The following is an 18,132-nucleotide window of genomic DNA, read 5'->3' as shown; positions in this document are numbered from 1 at the left end:
ACCATCAACAGGCACACACTTTTTCAGTCTCTTGTGATGAGAAAGTAACTAGAAAGCTAACTAGCTAGCAAGTTTAATAGTAAACATTTTTCATTTGGATTATTGGACTGAATAACGATTTTGTTACATATTTCAAGGAATTTTACGTAACCTATTTCGATGACAACTACAGGTAGCTATCTAACTTCATTAGGTGGCTTTGATTTGTAACTAGGAAATTGGCTAGCTACAGTACAGGACGGCGGTACTTATTGTATCTGGCTAGCAATGGACATATGGTAGCACTAGTTAGCTTTTCAAATAGAAATACAAAATATGTGTAAGAACCATATTAGCATTAATAGAGATCTGCATTTATATGCGCCAACAAAATGAATAATCAGAATTTTAGCTAGCTCTCCCTACTTTGAGTGTTTGTTGCCATCTAGTGACCGGCGATGACACATTGAATGTGTTACTTCATCTGGAATGTTGGACCCACTCGACCATGCCCCTTTCTCTTTCCCATAACGTGCAACATATTGCTCAGGGATCCCTAAACCATTTAAAACACCATCACCCCCAGTCATTGGAAAAGTGAGCCATCACAGCATTGAGTTGTGCTGGGAGACAGAGGAGAATGAACCGAGGAGTGGTCCACCTGAGAGATGGACCAGCTTCTCTGTGGAAGAGATGGACCTCAAATCACACACATACGGGACCATCTACGTGTGAGTATCCATAGATTACCACGAGATAGGTTTCCCACACACTACATTTTTTACAGTAATCTGCTGAAATGCTGGCTGAATGTGTTATTGTTGGGTCTTAAGTGGGTACAGCAACCAACACACTGTGCAAGGCCTGGACCCCAGCACTGCTTACAAATTTAGACTCAGGTTCACCCGGCCAACAGGAGAGTCCCTCTGCAGCCCATGTGTCTCTGTCTCCACCACGCGTGAGTCAATAACCAGCCTCGGTTAACCAACATATCAATCCCTAACCTAAAAGGTTCATCTGTTAGCACAGCATGTTGACACCTGAAATGTCTATCTTGCTTGCAGGTGAGCCAGTGAGTGGGATGAGCTTGCACCGTGCTGTCAACATGAATGATGAGGAGGAAATGACCAGAGTGTTGCAGTCTGGGTGGGTGAGCATTGAGGAAGACAACGATCACGTTACATGAGACTGAATTAGTTGTTTTTGTTTTTGCAGGTCAGTCATCGTAAATGTCCATGACAAACTAGGCTTCACTCCTCTCATGGTGGCTGCACAGAAAGGCTTTGCCAGGTACAGTAGAAACAAAGCACCAGTTATAGTCTCGTGTGTATTGCTTATGAATCACACACACCTGGTAAGCAGCGCTGCATCAGTTCAAGGCCTCCAGGAAGCCAGCAGCAGCATTGCCTGCAATAGCCAATGAATACAACGCACTCTTTTTTGGGGTCAGAATTGTCCACCAACTGGTGGAGCACGGTGCAGATGTGAATATGAAGAACGGCAGTGGGAGAGACAGGTGTGTCAAGTACCCCCCCCCCCCCTTTATCCACCCATCTGCTCATCGGTCTGACTCTCGCTTGGAAACTTGAACTCGAAAGCTGATCCTACTCCCCCCCCCCCCCCCTTTCCCCCCGCCCAATCAGCCTGATGTTGGCCTGTTTTTCTGGTCACCTGGACATAGTGAAGTACCTGAGAAAGTTTGGAGCGTCGTGGAAGTCCCAGGACATGGGGGGCTGTACCCCTCTCCACTGGGCTGCAGACGGGGGACACCTGGCTGTCATCGCTTACATGATCCAGGACAAATGCGAGGTGAGACCGAGGGTGACGCAGGAACAGCATGTGTCTATGCCGTGTCAAATGACTTTGTGTCCTTGGGCAAGGCACTTCACCCTACTTGCCTCGGGGGGAATGTCCCTGTACTTACTGTAAGTCGCTCTGGATAAGAGCGTCTGCTAAATGACTAAATGTAATGTAATGTAACAAACCCGTTTGTGCTCTGATCCCAGCTTGACATTCGCGACGGGGTGTCGCAGTGGACCCCTCTGATGAGGGTGTCGGCAGTGAGCGGAAACCCCTCGGTGGCCTCTCTCCTCATCAGAGCCGGGGCGGACGTCAACGCCAGGGATAAGGATGGGAAGACACCACTCATGGTGCGTGGCACCGGCCCACACCCACCCTCGCTCTGCCACACCCACCCTCGCTCTGCCACACCCTCGCTCTCCCCCATGGAGGGCTCCCACCACACGTGTGGAAGAGCTGGGAAGAGTCGATGATGTTTACCGTATGCGAGATGCTAGAATAGCGGGTGTATGCGTGGGAAATATGGTGGATCAAACCCTGGTTTTGTTGGTTTAACTCCCAACTATTGCAAGACGCGTTGGAAGAGATGAAGGGTATTAACCTCAGATGTCCACTAGGTTGCAGTGTTGAACAACCACGAGGAGCTGGTGCAGTTGCTGTTAGACAGCGGGGCAGACCACGATGTGAAGAATGAGGTGAGGGAGGACCACAGGGAGGGGTTGACATTATGACTCTGTACCTGTTGGAATCACTGATGTTTACTGGTATGTCTGCAGTTTGGATCGGGGGCTGCTGAAATGGCAAAGGCCTTTGGAAGAGAGGTAAGGTTGTTCTCAATAAATCATATCATACTTGTTTCTTATGTTGTATTTACTTTGAATTAATCTTGTTTTTCCTCTCCTGTAGAACATCATCAATCTACTGGAACGAAAGAAGAGTACAGCCCATGAATTAGAGTAAGAATGAATACGAATTAGATACAAAATACTTATAATATTACTACTTTGAAAAGATAACTTACATTTTTAGTAATTCAACTTTGAATAAAAATGTGTTACACATGAAAACGATTGTTTGTAGTCACCTATTCTAACTGACTGCTTAACTGTTGTTGCTTGAATTTTAAGTAAAAGAAAGAAGTGTAAGAAAGTGTTTCCAACTTTATTTATTTATCTGTATGAATTCACTGCATATGTGGTTTTGATCAGAGGCTGTCCTGGGCAACAAGCTGTTCCCATTCTTAATGAACACACTTCTATGAACGAGCCCCAAGACTCATTACAGAAGGAACCATCATACAATGTTAGCTCTCAAATGACTGTTCTTGTCAAAATGAAAACATTAAAGTAGCACGTATACCAACAGACACATTATTCATAGGAACTGTACAACTGGGCTTTGGAAACTTTTACAGTTATCAACATTCAGTACATTTGTCATTATGAATGAAAAGAAAAGACATGGCATAAACCGATATTTAGTTATTACTCGTCAGAAAAACAATGAATACTCAAGTGTGATGCGTTCCCAATGTTGCTCTGTGTGACTTCTGCATTGCACAATACTGAAGATAGGAAACGATCTGCGTAGAGACATACATACAGTATAATGTGAATCCGGACCTAGAAACTACAAAATGAAGACATAATTCACAGAGATCCAGGTATGATACCCACAATTGTTTTTGTACAGAAAGCTTTTCTGAGCAAAGATTTAGATTGTGACTCATCAAGAACACAGATCTGCTACACACAAGTGTGCCTAATATACACAGCCACTTAGCACCACACAAAGTTCTAGTGAAAAAGATTGTGTACAAGATCACAACTCCCTTTATGAATTTATATTTTGGTTAGAGTCATTTTAACCTATTCATAAGTCTTCAACTTAATTGTGGGACATTGTAAACAGGATTACCATGGGTGCTTAAGAACTTTAAACAATGGGAAGTATCTAGTCGATGATCTCATCGTGTGGATGTTTTTATGGTAATCCTAGTTGAAACCTTGTTAAGAGACCCCAGTGAAAAACAGGACTTAGTGTAAGTCAGAGTGGGGTTTGGTTCGTTAACAAAACTGATGTGATCTTGACACTGAAGTATGGAATAGCTCCGCAGTCTTCGATGACACAGAACTCATCCACTATTGCATTAATTGGTGTTACTGTATTTTCCTGGAACACACTGCCAGGTCATGTCAGACTCATGATCCACGAAGAGCATTCACCCATCGTAGAGCTGCCAGCAAATAGTCTGAAGTCTGTCAGAGATTGTAATCTTTACGAAATGGGCGAATGCAGCATGTCTTTCAAGTTTTTGGTCCTGACTTAAACAAAAATGGGCACATAACCATCTGTCAATCTTGTAAATGTGTTCCAGTTCATCAGAGGAATGCACAATTCAAGGTCAAGTACCCTGTTGTGCTTCTTTCTGAGCCTGATACCCTGTGAATAAACCATTATTCTACACAGACCATACTAATGCTAACAAAGGTGGCAATCACTTAACATCACACAGAGAAGATTTACCAAGTAAATTAATGTCAAGCAAACTACAAACATGTAAACAATAAGTCATTTTGCGTTCTCAGCATCTGTAGTTGGTTGAAATGCACCTGTGTTCTTGGGTAGACATAACTCCATTGGTTGCATGAGGGAAATAGATGTCTTGAAAATGTACAAACAGTTATCGATGATCAACTGAACACAAACCCAAACTTGCTTGCACTGCTAAGAAAACTACAAGCACAGTATCTATTCCTACAACTCTCCAAGCAAGTCAGTTTCCCTTCATTTTGACCTCAAACAACCCGTTTCTAAGGATTCTATGTCTCTTTAATTATTTAAGCAACTTCATAGGTTATATAAAAAACGCTTTCTTCAGTATGCCCTCCCTCCAAACAGTAAAAAATCACAAAGAAATACAAAAGAAAATCCCCACACAACACATCAGATCACTCTTCTGGTTGAGGTTAGGGGAAATTGATGTTACTTCGAGCGAGGTGCACACATATTGATAATAAGTTAAATAGTTCATTTTGGTACCTGAGCGAGGATGACAGAAACCTTTTAGAGTGACAGCACCAAGGCGAGTCGTCGATCCCCATTTCCCTAATAGTCTGAGACCCCACCAATGTCCGAGATGGCTCAGAGAGTCCTGTAGTGCAAATGGGCGTCTCCTAGTTCTTCATTACTCCGCCTCAGCCTTGTGAGGTCAGCGCTCGTAGTGAGGCTTCGGCAGTCTCAGGGTTTGCATGGGCGCAGGCCTGCAATGTGATGAAAACCATGTGTAAATACAGTACCTACACACACACACATATGCACGCACACACGTGCAACCTGAGAGACCACTGCAAGACTTAAGAGAGCAACATCAACTCGTAATAGCCCTGGGATTGACAGCTACTGATCTAATATTCGAAACCTTTAGTCTAAACATGTATTGAGCTACAATTCCCATTCTAGACCTACTGTGTGAACAATGTACCAACAGAACTCTGTAGTGTGGGGTTCAAACACACCTGTTAGGTAGCGGGATGGCTGGAGGAGGCCTGGGCACGGTGGGGATGGGGATAGGTAGGGGTCCAGGGCCAGGCAGGTGGACCCCCATTGCCAAGTGATTGCGGCCCAGTCTGGAGGTCCTTCCAAGGGGGTCAGCAGGCAAGGGCTTCTGGGGAGGGCTGGGCTTCTCACGCTCCTGAAAGACAACAAGCTGTAGGCTTTACCGATTCCGAATTTACGTTGATTGGAGATTCTAGTAGATTCAAGGCATGGAAGGTCATTGAGGATGTCGTGCCTGTGGGTAAATCATATCCTACACAGGTTCGACAACTGGGAACCAAAGAGTATGAACTACAAGTGTAAGTTAATATTCTGCCCAGAATAGGTCAACAAAGAATGTCCCCGTTGCTTCAGTAGAGGGCACTGTGTCACAATCTGAGACAGACGTCCTGAGGTGAATCCGAAGCATTGTATCTGAGACCATCAGGTCTCTGTGTGTGTTGACTGGGAGGTTGTCTGAATGCGGTGCCATCATGTGTTACTAATCTGGCTTGGGGGAGGAGCGGGGTGGGTCCGGGGAGGGGGACATAATGGCTAACATCTGCTACCGGCTTCACAGCTGTTCTGCACAGTGTCAGAAGAGCAGGGCCAGGGACCAACCTTGTGCAACATTTGCAGGGAGCTGCCAAGCTTCAGACAACACCAGACGGATGAGATTTGGAGATTTAGAGGACAGAATAATAAGTGAAACATTTGTCAGTGGTTTTGGGAAGTGTGTGTGTGTGTCATTGTGCCTGTGTCACCTGCATGGTCCAGATCTTACAACAAGGGACCTCACGCCCTGGATAATGTTAAACATGTCAGTGGTTTGGTGGAGGTGATTTGCACCTACGATGCTTGACTGACCCCCCATCTCCTCGGACAGGTCACTGCATCGTGTGCCTGGTGCGGTCATGCTCATGTGGCTGCAGCCAAATGTGGGGGGAGGTTGTATATGACCTCCGCTGAAGACATGACCTGCATACCGGCGGGGACAGTCACAGACCGCAAACCATCATTGACGAGGGAGATGGCAACAGTCCAGTCAAGGATAGCTATGATAGCTTTTTGGATATAACCCTCTTTGCACACTAATGACTGGGTTCTATCACACAAACAAATGTACTTGTCTGAGATGAAGCCGTCGTGGCACGTTATCACGTTATCATGCATGTTCCAAATAAAACAAAATCCCACTCTTTTCCACTCTTACTTGTGTTTGAGACTTGGTCCAGTGACGTTGGATCGGAAAATAGGAGGTACAGTACAAAACAGTGTGTTTATCACTTAAACAGGCTTTTAGAAACACTATGTAGGTAAAAAGGTTTACCAGGCCGCTGTGCTTGTCGAGATGCTCAACATCACTAGTCAGACCTGAGATTCTCCACACAGTTAAAAGCATATGCAATGAGATTGCTGCAGAATGGAACACCCCTAAAGCTCCACTTTGAGCCTGTCTCTCCTTGTGGAGACCTTGCCAGAGGTCAGAAGGTTGAGAGGGTAGGAGGAGAGGAGGAAGCCCATAATTGGTGATGTCCAGGTTCAGAAAAGTCTGTATGTTTTCAGTTGAACACGTTTAAGTGTCATCTTTTTGGATGTGAAGTCACTGTGCCAAATACCATAGATGTTCACTTTTGTGTGTGGCAATGAGAGTTTGTACATGTTCTGGTCAGGAAGAGGTTGTGGGCCTCAGGATCTGAACTCAAACCCCTGATATGAGCTCCATGTGCTGGCTCACCCACGTGGAAGGATGTTTCAGATCTGTATCTGTCTCCCTCCATCCCCCTCCTCTGCCCGCAACATCTGGGACTAGTTCAAGTGCATGTACATACACTGGAGACTCAATGTCTTCCTTCCTCTTTTACAGCTTTGCCGCCAGACAGTGCTGAACACCTCGTAAAGCAGCGACAGCTGACATGGTGCTTTCTGGATCAGCTACACAGGCAGAGTCGACTAATACTGTCTGGCCAATACTGTCTGACCAATACTGTCTGGCCAATTGGGTGACCAATACTGTCTGGCCAATACTGTCTGACCAATACTGTCTGACCAATACTGTCTGGCCAAAACTGTCTGACCAATACTGTCTGGCTAATACTGTCTGAGCAATACTGTCTGAGCAATACTGTCTGACCAATACTGTTTGGCTAATACTGTCTGAGCAATACTGTCTGGCCAATACTGTCTGAGCAATACTGTCTGGCCAATACTGTCAGACCAATACTGTCTGACCAATACTGTCTGAGCAATACTGTCTGAGCAATACTGTCTGGCCAATACTGTCTGACCAATACTGTCTGGCCAATACTGTCTTACCAATACTGTCTGACCAATACTGTCAGACCAATACTGTCTGGAAGATACTGTCTGACCAATACTGTATGACCAATACTGTCTGGCCAATACTGTATGACGGACAGACAAATTCAGCAACTCTGCCAAGTGTCTAATTCATCCACATCGAAAACTGTACGTATGCTGGTCTGTAATAGAGATGACTTAAAAAAAAGTTTGGTATGTATTAACAATGAATCACCCAATCATATCAGAAAATCTCCATGGTGTGATGAACACAGATGGGTTAGATTTCCTTTAAAATGTGTGCCATCAACTCTGGGTGTGTTTATGTAATGCATTTATTGGTAATGCATTCATTTAGCAGACACTTTTATCCAAAGTGACGTATGGGGGGGGGGGGGGGGCTTTAGACCCACAACCTCTTGATCTGCAGTCAACTGCTCTAGCACTGAGCTATAATTGTGTATTAATCCATTTGAAACCCTGTCGAGTCCTGCTAAATAAGCCGGGGTCATGCAGCAGGACAGTATGACGCCTCGAGTACCCACCTGATCCAGTCTGTAAGCCTGCTGGCGGGGCAGGCTCTGGGAGCTCGGAGCCCGGGAGGACGAGAAGCTGGTGTGAGGTGTCAGGGCCCTGTGGTGGGGGGGCACCGGGGGCAGGGTGGGCTGGCCCACACTGAGGGACACGGGCATGGGGTGGCTGATGTGTATGGGCTGGTAGTGGGGCAGTCGGCGCAGGCTGTGGGAGGGGAAGTCGGGGGGGGGTAAGAGAGGCTCCGAACTGAAGTGGGACGGCTGCGGAGTGAGAGAGAGACAGACAGAACCGGAGATGCAGAGAGGAAGGGAGAGAGAGGAAGGGAGAGAGAGGAAGGGAGAGATAGGGAGAGAGCGAGAGACAGAGGGAGGGAGGGAGGGAGGGGGGGGGAAGGAGAGAGAGAGGGAGGGAGAGAGAGGGGGGTAGGAAGAGGGGCAGAGAGATCATTGTCTTTGTTTTAGTTTGAACTGGTATTTATTCCTCCTTTAATACTAAACTTTCACTTACATACGAGTTTGTTTATTCAGTCCAATCAAAAGCCAAGCCTCAGTAAGAGGTGGTTATGCTCCAGAGACACACACAGACATTGGCATTAACAGCATCAGATGGTCTAGACAGCTGTTAGTCCTCCTGTCCAAAACAAACTAATAGCACCTGAGATTGCTGGACTGGCTACTGCTGGATAAACACCCGTACACACATATACACACACTTATACACACACACACACACACACACACACAAACACACACGCACGCACACACACTGCAGGTTTAGCCAAGACAACCTGCTGTGACTCTGCTAGACATCTGGACAGTGAGTGATTACTGGAGCAAACAGAACAAGGGCAAACATGTCTGTTCATGTTACCTGTGGATAAACAATGTAGATGTTTAAGATTCAGAATCTTGATTCTCTGAGTAGGAGACACACATGTTAGACATGGAACCTGGTGTCTCTTCCTGCCTTGGCCAGGCGACCTCTGACTTTTAACCTTTAACCCCTGAGTAACCTCTGTGTCTTGTAATGCACACCATCTGGAAATTGCTGGCTTAGCCTCTGTCTATTTTTCTCTCTGTCTTTGTGTCTGTCTGTCTGTCTGTCTGTCTGTCTCTCTCTCTCTCTCTCTCTCTCTCTCTCTCTCTCTCTCTCTCTCTCTCTCTCTCTCTTTCTCTCTGTCTCTCTCTACCTCTTTATCTTGCTCTCTATCTCTTTCTCTCTCTCTCACTCACAAACACACACACACACACACACACAGACAGACACACACAAACCCTCCATCATTGTCATACTCACAACACATTTCCCTCAATACTTATCAACACAAGTCCGAACCAATTTTCCTCCTATTCGGAAATCAATCAACTCAGCTCTCTCCTCAAACACAAAAGCTTTTCATTGACGACAGAAGCTTAATGCACAGCCCAATAATGATAGAGCAGCATAATTTACATTTCAATTCAATAGCGTTGTCTCTCAATTAAAGTTTTTCCCAGCCCTCTGCCAACAATACTTGTCTAATTAATATTTCTTCAAGGGAGGGATGCTGCTGACTGAATCAATTACGTTCACAGCAGACACAATTTTTCGTTTTGACAATAATCCTGGGATAAATAGGTTTGGATACGCATGACGGCTCGGTACACGCTCATTCCTCCTAGAAACGAAATATACTTGGAATCCAATCCAGTTGTGTGCACACACACACAAACACAAACACACATTCATACACACACCTAATTGTTTCCATCTGGGTTGATAGAGACCTACCTTGTATGTGTTACCCCCCTGAGGGTTGGCAGAGGGCTGGTGTGGAGGGGACCTGTGGTACCCATGGCCTCTCGTGGGACTGGTCGGTCTGGTCCCCACCGATCTGCAGACAGAGATGTTCCACAACTCATGTTTCGGATATCAAAGACAAAGTAGAGAGACAGCTGTGCACCTGGTGGATCTCATCACACAGTGAGGGTGTATTTGTACTTTCCATGCTTCCATTTGACATCATTTCTACTTAAACTGAATGGTTCCAACGGGTATTTGGACATACACTACAATCAGATATATGAAAATGATTTGAAATTGTTTATGGGTGCACCAACTCAGAGGATAGCAAGTGCTTTTAGGGCCCTGTTTTGTGGTTAGGTTCGAAGTCCGTACCTCAGCTTCTCCATGGTGCTCTTCTTGTCGGTGAAGAGCAGACGCACCAGGGTTTTCCTCTTCAGGAACACCACGGAGGCCACGCCCAGCAGACTGAGGAGCGCCGCGAGGATTGCCACGGTAACCACCTTGCTGTCGGCTGATGTCACATACGACAACACGCACATTAATACGCACGCACGCACATCTACGGCACGGGACACGACAGGACAAACGTGCGCGGCGTTAAGGCGGTGATGGGCGGGGCGGGACAGCTCTCTGGTGAGCGAAGGAGTCCAGAGGGGACCAAAATTGAGTGTTGAAAGACGTTGCGTGACTACCTGCCAGTCTCGTCGGCCCACTGTCGATGCTACCTCCAAACCCAGCCTTCGCACAAAGGGGCGGGGCCCAGTGTGGCTCGCAGTGGCAGTTTTTCTTGTTGTTGCACACCTACAAAGTCCATAAGGGTTGCGGTTAGTCAACACATACCTCACCCTCTTATGTCAATCAATACCGATATATGACGTTGCGAGCATTTCTACAGTGACTTCAATGTGTTCCAAATCAATCATATACACTCGCTGATGGCATCTGTCTTGTTTATTGTGGCTTGCAGACACGACGGATCAATGTTGCACATAAAGGGCTTCCAGACTGAGAACCAGATGAATCTGGGAGCTCGTGGTTCATTTTCTCTGGCGGATGGGCCTGGTCATCTCATTGTTTAGACAGATTTCCACCCCAGCCTGAACAGTGATGAGCCAATCACATCAGTTTATCTGATATGATTGACGCGACGACTGTCATAGAGAGTATGCCCTTGAAGCTTTTTTGTGAATCAGCAAGATGACGTTTGGTTTCTCTGATTGATTTTATCTGTTCACTCCGATACAATTGCGTCCAGAGGCGTTTCGGTCTGCGCCCCTTGGAAATACGAAATGAAATCAAAGATTCCAGACTCATACACATTTGCAAATTTGTCTGGCAATGCCAGAATATAGGGGTTCCATCCCCCTAATGAAATGAATAGACGTTCCCAGCCCACTTCTTAAATAATTGGTTCACTTCTCCAAATAGAGAACACACACAGTGCTGTTGGTTTTCATGTGGTTTTGAGGAGAAGAAGGGGGGGGGGGGGCATGACACAGGGCTGTGCAGCGTCAGTCATGATGGTTAAAATATGTGTGTGTGTGTGGGGGGGGGGAGCCCATCCCTGAGGCGGGGGAGGAGAGCAGGGTTCCCCAGCCCAGGGGGGGTAATAGAGGCCAGCTGTCAGCCTGAGGGAGCTCTGGGGCCTGGGCTGATCCACAGCAGATCTGGCCCGTCGCTGGGAACAGCCCTCCACGGTCACTGCCTCTGAGCCACAGGCACTCCCTGTTTGGGGGTGGTTGGAGGGGGGTAACGGTTGAACAGCCCTGGGCCCACAGGGGCTAGGCAGGGAGTGGTACTGATTAAACCTAAGGACAAGTACTGGACATCCTGCAGGTGCCCATACAGGGCAGATTGATGGCGAAGTGAATTGCAGTAACATTTGAGAAACTCACAGGACATAAATATCATACAGAGTTAAGATTTGTATTAAAAGCTTGTTAAAAGTTACAAGTCACTCAACAAACAACTTGCCCTAACAGGAGAGAAAACGATTCTCACTCTTCATTTATTCAAGACAGGGTTTCAGATAAGGTTGACCTAAAGGCGGAGTTACAGTCGGAGAGAAAACTGTAACTTTCAAGCAAAGGTTAAACTATGGAAATGTCTCCAACTTCGATTTTATGTTTAGCTGGTGAAGATGATGGCATTGGTGAGTCAATCTTGCCCTGTGTGCCTGTGTGCTTTGTTTATGGAGTTTGACATCAAAGTAAATAAAACATTAAAGGACTACTCTGTGCATTATTGATGGGAACTGAAACAGAGGTGAACTTTTTGGCTGCGGTTGTTATCCTCCATACCCATGCACAGTTGTAGGACAGCATGCCCTGCCTCCCTCATGCCAGGAGATGATGGACGGCACTTTAAGTAGAACATAAATGACACCATTAAACTGGATTGATTTAACCTCCCCGGGCAATGAAGATTGATTGTACAGCATGGGAGTACCTGCTATAATTCACACGGGTGGGTTGCTGAGCTGCACAGTACAGTTTGAACATGTGGAGGTGTTGTGCTGGAGCGGTACAAAGTTGGGTTAATTCCACAGAACGCCTTGTGGCTCGACTCACCCCTCGTCCACTGCACTTTCCTGAACACTGGTGCACCCCGAACACACTGACGTTCTGGCACTGACGGTTCAGACACATCTAGGGAGAGGGGGAGAGAGAGAGAGAGAGAGAGAGAGCGAGAGAGAGAGAGAGAGAGAGAGAGAGAGAGAGAGAGAGAGAGAGAGAGAGAGAGAGAGAGAGAGAGAGAGAAGGGGCAAGGGAGCGATAAGGGAGCAGAGAGTGAAAGGGAGAGACGGTCAAAGGGAGAGTAACATGTTATCGTACAGGCATTTGTCAAGAGTAGCGACACGTCACTACGTATTAGGTCTAAGCTTCAGGAACACGGCTTCCAGTCAACACGTCTCTCCACTATCGGTGGCTGCAGTCCCTAGTGTTCACGAGTGTATCTTGTAATCTCTCTCTAACACGGTCAGAGTGCCAGGCCTCTCACCATGCCCTGGCCACACTTGGTGCCGGCCAGCACCAGTCCAGGATCGGGCATGTCATCACCCAAGTAGACATGGGTCCCCCGACACAAGATACGGCCCCCTTCCTGAAGAGGGATGTTTGTCTCTATGGAAACGGCATTGGTGCCAATCACCGGTCGGTTGGCCCCGTCCTGGCATTGTATCTTGCCACACTTAGCGTCCCTGTTTAAAAAAGACGAGGTCACGCACACACACACGTGCACACATGCACACACACACACACACTTGGTTTCAAAACAAGACCCACAGCACTTGATCAAAGCACTAAAAGTGTTCGTTTTCACACCAACAGTCTATGACGAGTGTGAAAAAGGGTATGTAATTGTAACCAGAGATGAAAGGCTGCCAGACAGTCATCATGCGTCCATTATAAAGCCTCCATGAGTCCTCTAGTCATTATAGAAATTACATCAATTAGCAATGCTTGATAAGAGCTTTCACCCAGGGGAGTTCCAAGAACAATTAGAAGACACGAATACCATAAAGTGCCTTATGAACACTTCAAACTCTAATTAGTTTGCTATCTTCTAAAAATATCCCCCCTCCCACCCCTCTGTTAATTGTAATTTCAAGGCTATTTGTCACTTTCAAATGTGGATTGTAGATGACACCGTTGATAATGCTAATTGAGATGGACGGCGTTGTTTCCTTTGTTGGTTTTCGTTTTCTGCAGTTTTTGTTTTGGAAGACAAAGGCACCAGACAGGCACTGGGGAGGCTCCAGAGGCTTACCGCGCCTCACACTTGGCGAAGGAGCCTTTGGAGTCCTTCCCACAATTCCCATATGGGTCTCCTGCAGAGTTGACCCTCTCGAAGCAGATCCCTGGGGCTGGCTTGGCTCCTGCAGAACAGGGCGTGAAACCGAGTGAAAAAGAGAGCAACACAAGGAAGAGAGAGGTAAAGAGAGAGAAGAAGAAGAAGAATAAGAAGAAGGAGAAGAAGAAGAAGAAGAAGAAGAAGGAGAAAAAAGAGAGGCCAGACTGCATTAGAGGGCTCAATGCAATGGCCAGCGACATTCCTCCAGTCCATCAAGGGGCGCTCTACTGACCTGGTCCCCACAGTGTGATGCACTGTTGCTCGTGGGTCTGGCAGATGCCATTGTAGCAGTATCCGTCCACGCTGAGGCAGGCGTGCCCGTCGTGGAGGTATACGTTGGCCGGGCAGTGGGGGTTGGCACCAGTGCAGAACTCTGGCAGGTCACAGGAGTTACTGGATTCTCTGCAGGGCGTGCCAGCAGGCTTGAGCTACACATACGCAGGCACACACACACACATGCAGACGCAAACACAAACACATAGACAAACATACATCAAATCAGAAGCCTTGCATCTTATTGATGTTTCACAGCATGGGATTACAGCCTGATGCAACTGACAGAACGTTGCAGCAGCTTTTCGAAATGAAACGGCACGAGGAGAAAAAGAACATGATTAAAAACGTCTGGGGGAAAAAAACACCACACTGTCGGGCTTCTTCATCTTCTCTCGCTCAAGTGAATTTGTTTTCAAAGAAAGGATCCACTGTACATCTGATGCGTGTGTTTTGATCACTATGTCAAAGGAAGGGATCATGACTGTGGCAGATGGAAAGCCATTTAAACAGAGCAAAACCCACAGAGAAGCAGTATGATAAAAAAAATATGGTCAAAAGCAACCTTAAAGGACCTGAACTCGCCAAGGACACGTTCCTACTAAAGCGGCGACTGAATCTCCCATGTCCCCCACTCAAGACAGCTAGATTCGTTTCTAGCAGGTTGAGCACCTCTCCATAGCTCCTCTACTTTCTACTGCACATTTACTGGATTAAGAATCCCTCGACACTGGGTGTCTTCATCCATGGCCATACAGTATGGCGTGCCAGTGGAACAGTAGTCAGTGGAGCAGAGAGAATCTCATTTCCATGCTGATTGTCAACTCAACGGCGAGGGAAGAGGAGAGAGATGGAGAGAGGCCGAGCAGAAAGGAAGAAGGGAATGATGTTTGTAAAGGAGAGCAAGTGAAAGAAAGAAAGAAAGAAAGAAAGAGAAAAAGAAAGAAGACAGACTGCAAGGAACAGACAACGTGAGACAAATGGAGAGTGAGCACGCGGGAGAGAAAGAATGAGACGAGATAGACCGCAAAAGATGGATGGTGAGAGAGGAGAGACTGAGACAGTCATAAAATAGAAAAGGGAGGTTGGAGTGAGTTGAATAGCAATCTTACCATGCAGTCTTCACAGCACTGTCCATGGGCACACACCGCATCTCCCTTCAGAGTGCATGTGGTGGCGTTGCAGCAGGGGTTCAAACATTCCTGATTACACACACACACACACACACACACGCACACACACACCAACACACAAGGACATGATTAGCCACAGGCTCTGTTTTGGCCATGTCACCTCAGCCTTCCAGGTCAGCGCAGTGTACTTCCTGTGGGGAATTCCCCTGCTTGACGGCCCTGGAGACCCCATAGCGCAGGCCTTTGAACCCTGCAAGCCAAACCTCTGAGACACAATAATATTGAACCAGCAGTGGGGGACTTCATTCTTTAGTACAAACGTGTACTCAGCACCCCCCTCAAGCTTCTGTGTTTTGGATTAGAGAATTCTGTGGACCTATACTCTGATGTTAAGACCAGAGAGTTTTGATGGGCCGTCCCTTGCTGTGGGCAAACAGGTGGGTAGAAGAGGATGTAGTTGAGATGCATGTCAACTGGAGCAGTGTGAGGTAGTGGTCGAGGTTATTTACTTGTGTGGTGATGGAAGTTTAGTAGGGGGTGTATAACGCCTGAACAATGCAGAGGAACATAGTTAAACAATGTCGAGAACAGAGCTGGTGGGGGAAGTGAGGGAGAATATAGAAAGTGGAAGTTGAGAAACTCGGGTCTGGTGGGAGAGAGAAGGAAACCGACCGAAGAGAAAAGGTTGTGAAAGAAGGGGAATACGGGGCATGAATGAAACAGTTCAGAGAGGTGAAAGTTTTCTTTAAAATGTGTTTAAACAGTCTTCTCATGAGCACAACGCCACAACGGTTACTCCTTCTCTCTCGTCTCTCACCTCCTCTCAACTAGGCCCCTGGGGCTGTCACTGAGGTATTGATGGAGGACTGGAGGCTAATTTTCTGGCCTCTCCTCCTCCCCATCTCCATCCAAACTCCCCCTCCACCTCCTCCTCCCCCTCTTGCTACTCCCCTCGTCCTCCTTCAACTCCTTTGGGGGGAGGTTTACGGGCCTGGCCTCTCTTCTCTCCTGTGGCCTCGCGCCATCCTATTGTTTGTAAGAGTGGAGGGTAAGCTTTCATCTCCCGGTCCAAATGGGAAGCCAGCCAATCACACCAGAGCTCTGGGGTGACATCACTAGGTGGAGGAGGGGTACAGAGGGTGATGGAATGGTGGACTGCCAATTTGAATCATACTACTCACGGCCAGTGGTTTTATCCTGATTAGAATTTCTCCCTAATTGAAGCGAAGGACCTTATGCTAATCATTACTGTTTAGAACATTAGGGGCTCAATCAAATCAACGTGTTTGCAGAGAGCTGACTCCAAAGTAAGCCATACAGTTTGTTTGATTATCCGCTTACTCACTGAATACCACAAGGAAGCAGCCAACTCTGAAGGAAAGAAGTATCCAGAGAGAGAATGATCTGGGTGTGGGAAGAAAGAAGAGAGTGCCAGAACACTTCAACACGAACTATCCAAATGTCAAATGTATCTTCATCAAAAAACACTCCCTTTGATGGCATACGGCCTGAAGTACTTCGTCATCCAAAAGGCACGACGAACCCACCCTTATCAGGTTCATAACCTGCTTGACTGCGGCCTCGTTTAATGGAAACACGAATGAACACAACCGATGGGTAGCTTCTGCTCCTCGGCTCTGCTGAGCCATTGTTTCCTAGCTTGAACTCTCATGTAGCATCGCTTCGTGAGGAGTTCCGCCCTGCTTTGTTCTTTTTTGCACAACTATATCCTGCCTTGGCTGCGAGGCTTAGTGCTGTGCCTGAGGTACCTGCTCCCTAGCATGTATCAGTGTGCTCAGTTCCCAAAGCTGTGTGCTGGATGTGTCGACGCGGGCTCAGTTGTTTGGCTGGCACAGCCTTTCTCTCTTTCGCCGGCCTCGCCCCGATTACGCCACTGTTAGTTTCATCTGTCACACATTTGGACACTGCTTTTGATTAATGAGCCTGTGAAAAGGAAGTGACATCACTGTGGCGGCGTGTAGGGGCTGAGAGAGGAAGGTGCCCGTAAACAAAGCTCCATGTTGAGGGTCTCTTGAGGGGATTTAGAAATGGGGGTATCTTGTTTCACCTCACTTTCAACACGTTTGTTACAAAATAACAATGTCTGTGGCATGGGAACCATTTAGAGAGACTGGCTGTGGTTTGGGGGGGACAATGCAAATAGTTGAGCTATTCAACAGTCGTTCCTCGCAGCGTTCGTTGTTGCCCTGTTTCCTCATTATGTAAATATCTACAATTGACAGTCGGTCATGTTCACAGTTGGCCCCTTGCTGTCAGCGTGTGCGTGTGTTACCTCCAGGTCTCCACAGTCGCACTCCTCTCCCTCCTCCACGTAGCCGTTGCCACACTTCTGCCCCCCGTAGAGCACCTTGACCTCGGGCATGTTGTACAGGCACATGCCCACGCCCTTCTCCAGACTGGCTGCCAGGTCCTTCTTACTGCAGGTGCTGAACACCGTGGGGAAAGGGTACCTGAGGGAGATGGAGAGAGGGAGGGTTAGATGGAGAGACAGAGAGATAGAGAGACAGAGAGAGAGAGAGAGAGAGAGAGAGAGAGAGAGAGAGAGAGAGAGAGAGAGAGAGAGAGAGAGAGAGAGAGAGAGAGAGAGAGAGAGAGAGAGAGAGAGAGAGGAGAGAGAGAGAGAGAGAGAGAGAGAAAGTAAGAGGGAAAGAGAATAAGAGAGAGAGAGAGAGAGAGAGAGAGAGAGAGAGAGAGAGAGAGAGAGAGAGAGAGAGAGAGAGAGAGAGAGAGAGAGAGAGAGAGAGAGAGAGAGAGAGAGAGAAGTAAGAGGGAAAGAGAATAAGAGAGAGAGAGAGAGAGAGAGAGAGAGAGAGAGAGAGAGAGAGAGAGAGAGAGAGAGAGAGAGAGAGAGAGAGAGAGAGAGAGAGAGAGAGAGAGAGAGAGAGAGAGAGAGAGAGAGAGAGAGAGAGACAGAGAC

The 18,132-nt window shown here is 47.1% G+C and overlaps 2 protein-coding genes across 3 annotated transcripts in view; one reads left to right on the top strand and one right to left on the bottom strand.

Moving 5' to 3' along the window:
- The first annotated feature begins 8 nt into the window (after positions 1-8).
- Positions 9-2,885, top strand: fank1 (fibronectin type III and ankyrin repeat domains 1). 2 transcript variants are annotated; one of them, XM_084709224.1, is made up of 11 exons: positions 9-172; positions 530-710; positions 813-937; positions 1,044-1,125; positions 1,195-1,269; positions 1,430-1,495; positions 1,623-1,788; positions 1,986-2,129; positions 2,397-2,474; positions 2,556-2,600; positions 2,686-2,885. In XM_084709224.1, exons 1-11 carry the CDS (start codon positions 160-162, stop codon positions 2,737-2,739), a joined length of 1,029 nt encoding a protein of 342 aa, XP_084565350.1. In that variant the 5' UTR covers positions 9-159; the 3' UTR covers positions 2,740-2,885. The 2 variants fall into 2 exon arrangements, with proteins under 2 accessions (XP_084565350.1, XP_084565349.1); XM_084709223.1 differs by having other exon boundaries at positions 1,177-1,269.
- A 44-nt stretch (positions 2,886-2,929) lies between these two features.
- The window catches only part of adam12b (ADAM metallopeptidase domain 12b), a 55,716-nt gene continuing 40,513 nt past the window's right edge, over positions 2,930-18,132 (bottom strand). The window contains exons 12-23 of the mRNA XM_084709221.1: positions 17,488-17,665; positions 15,174-15,263; positions 14,021-14,216; positions 13,705-13,813; positions 12,937-13,135; positions 12,507-12,584; positions 10,629-10,737; positions 10,309-10,447; positions 9,922-10,024; positions 8,163-8,411; positions 5,298-5,473; positions 2,930-5,042 (exon numbers count right to left, since the gene is read on the bottom strand). Coding sequence (XP_084565347.1) covers positions 4,991-5,042; positions 5,298-5,473; positions 8,163-8,411; positions 9,922-10,024; positions 10,309-10,447; positions 10,629-10,737; positions 12,507-12,584; positions 12,937-13,135; positions 13,705-13,813; positions 14,021-14,216; positions 15,174-15,263; positions 17,488-17,665 — 1,678 coding nt within the window. The 3' untranslated portion in view covers positions 2,930-4,990. The remainder of the gene's footprint in view (positions 5,043-5,297; positions 5,474-8,162; positions 8,412-9,921; positions 10,025-10,308; positions 10,448-10,628; positions 10,738-12,506; positions 12,585-12,936; positions 13,136-13,704; positions 13,814-14,020; positions 14,217-15,173; positions 15,264-17,487; positions 17,666-18,132) is intronic.

This window comes from Hypomesus nipponensis, chromosome 11, assembly GCF_054491055.1.
Source record: "Hypomesus nipponensis isolate SF chromosome 11, ASM5449105v1, whole genome shotgun sequence".
In the NCBI taxonomy this organism is placed as follows: Eukaryota; Metazoa; Chordata; class Actinopteri; order Osmeriformes; family Osmeridae; genus Hypomesus; species Hypomesus nipponensis.
Note: the sequence above shows the minus strand (reverse complement) of the source record. Positions and strands in the feature narration are given on the sequence as shown.

Excerpts from the sequence above, each read along its gene's own strand:
- fank1 (XM_084709223.1), top strand. Across the intron at positions 1,789-1,985 it reads TGATCCAGGACAAATGCGAG|CTTGACATTCGCGACGGGGT; the intron begins GTGAGACCGAGG and ends CTCTGATCCCAG. Across the intron at positions 2,601-2,685 it reads CAAAGGCCTTTGGAAGAGAG|AACATCATCAATCTACTGGA; the intron begins GTAAGGTTGTTC and ends CCTCTCCTGTAG.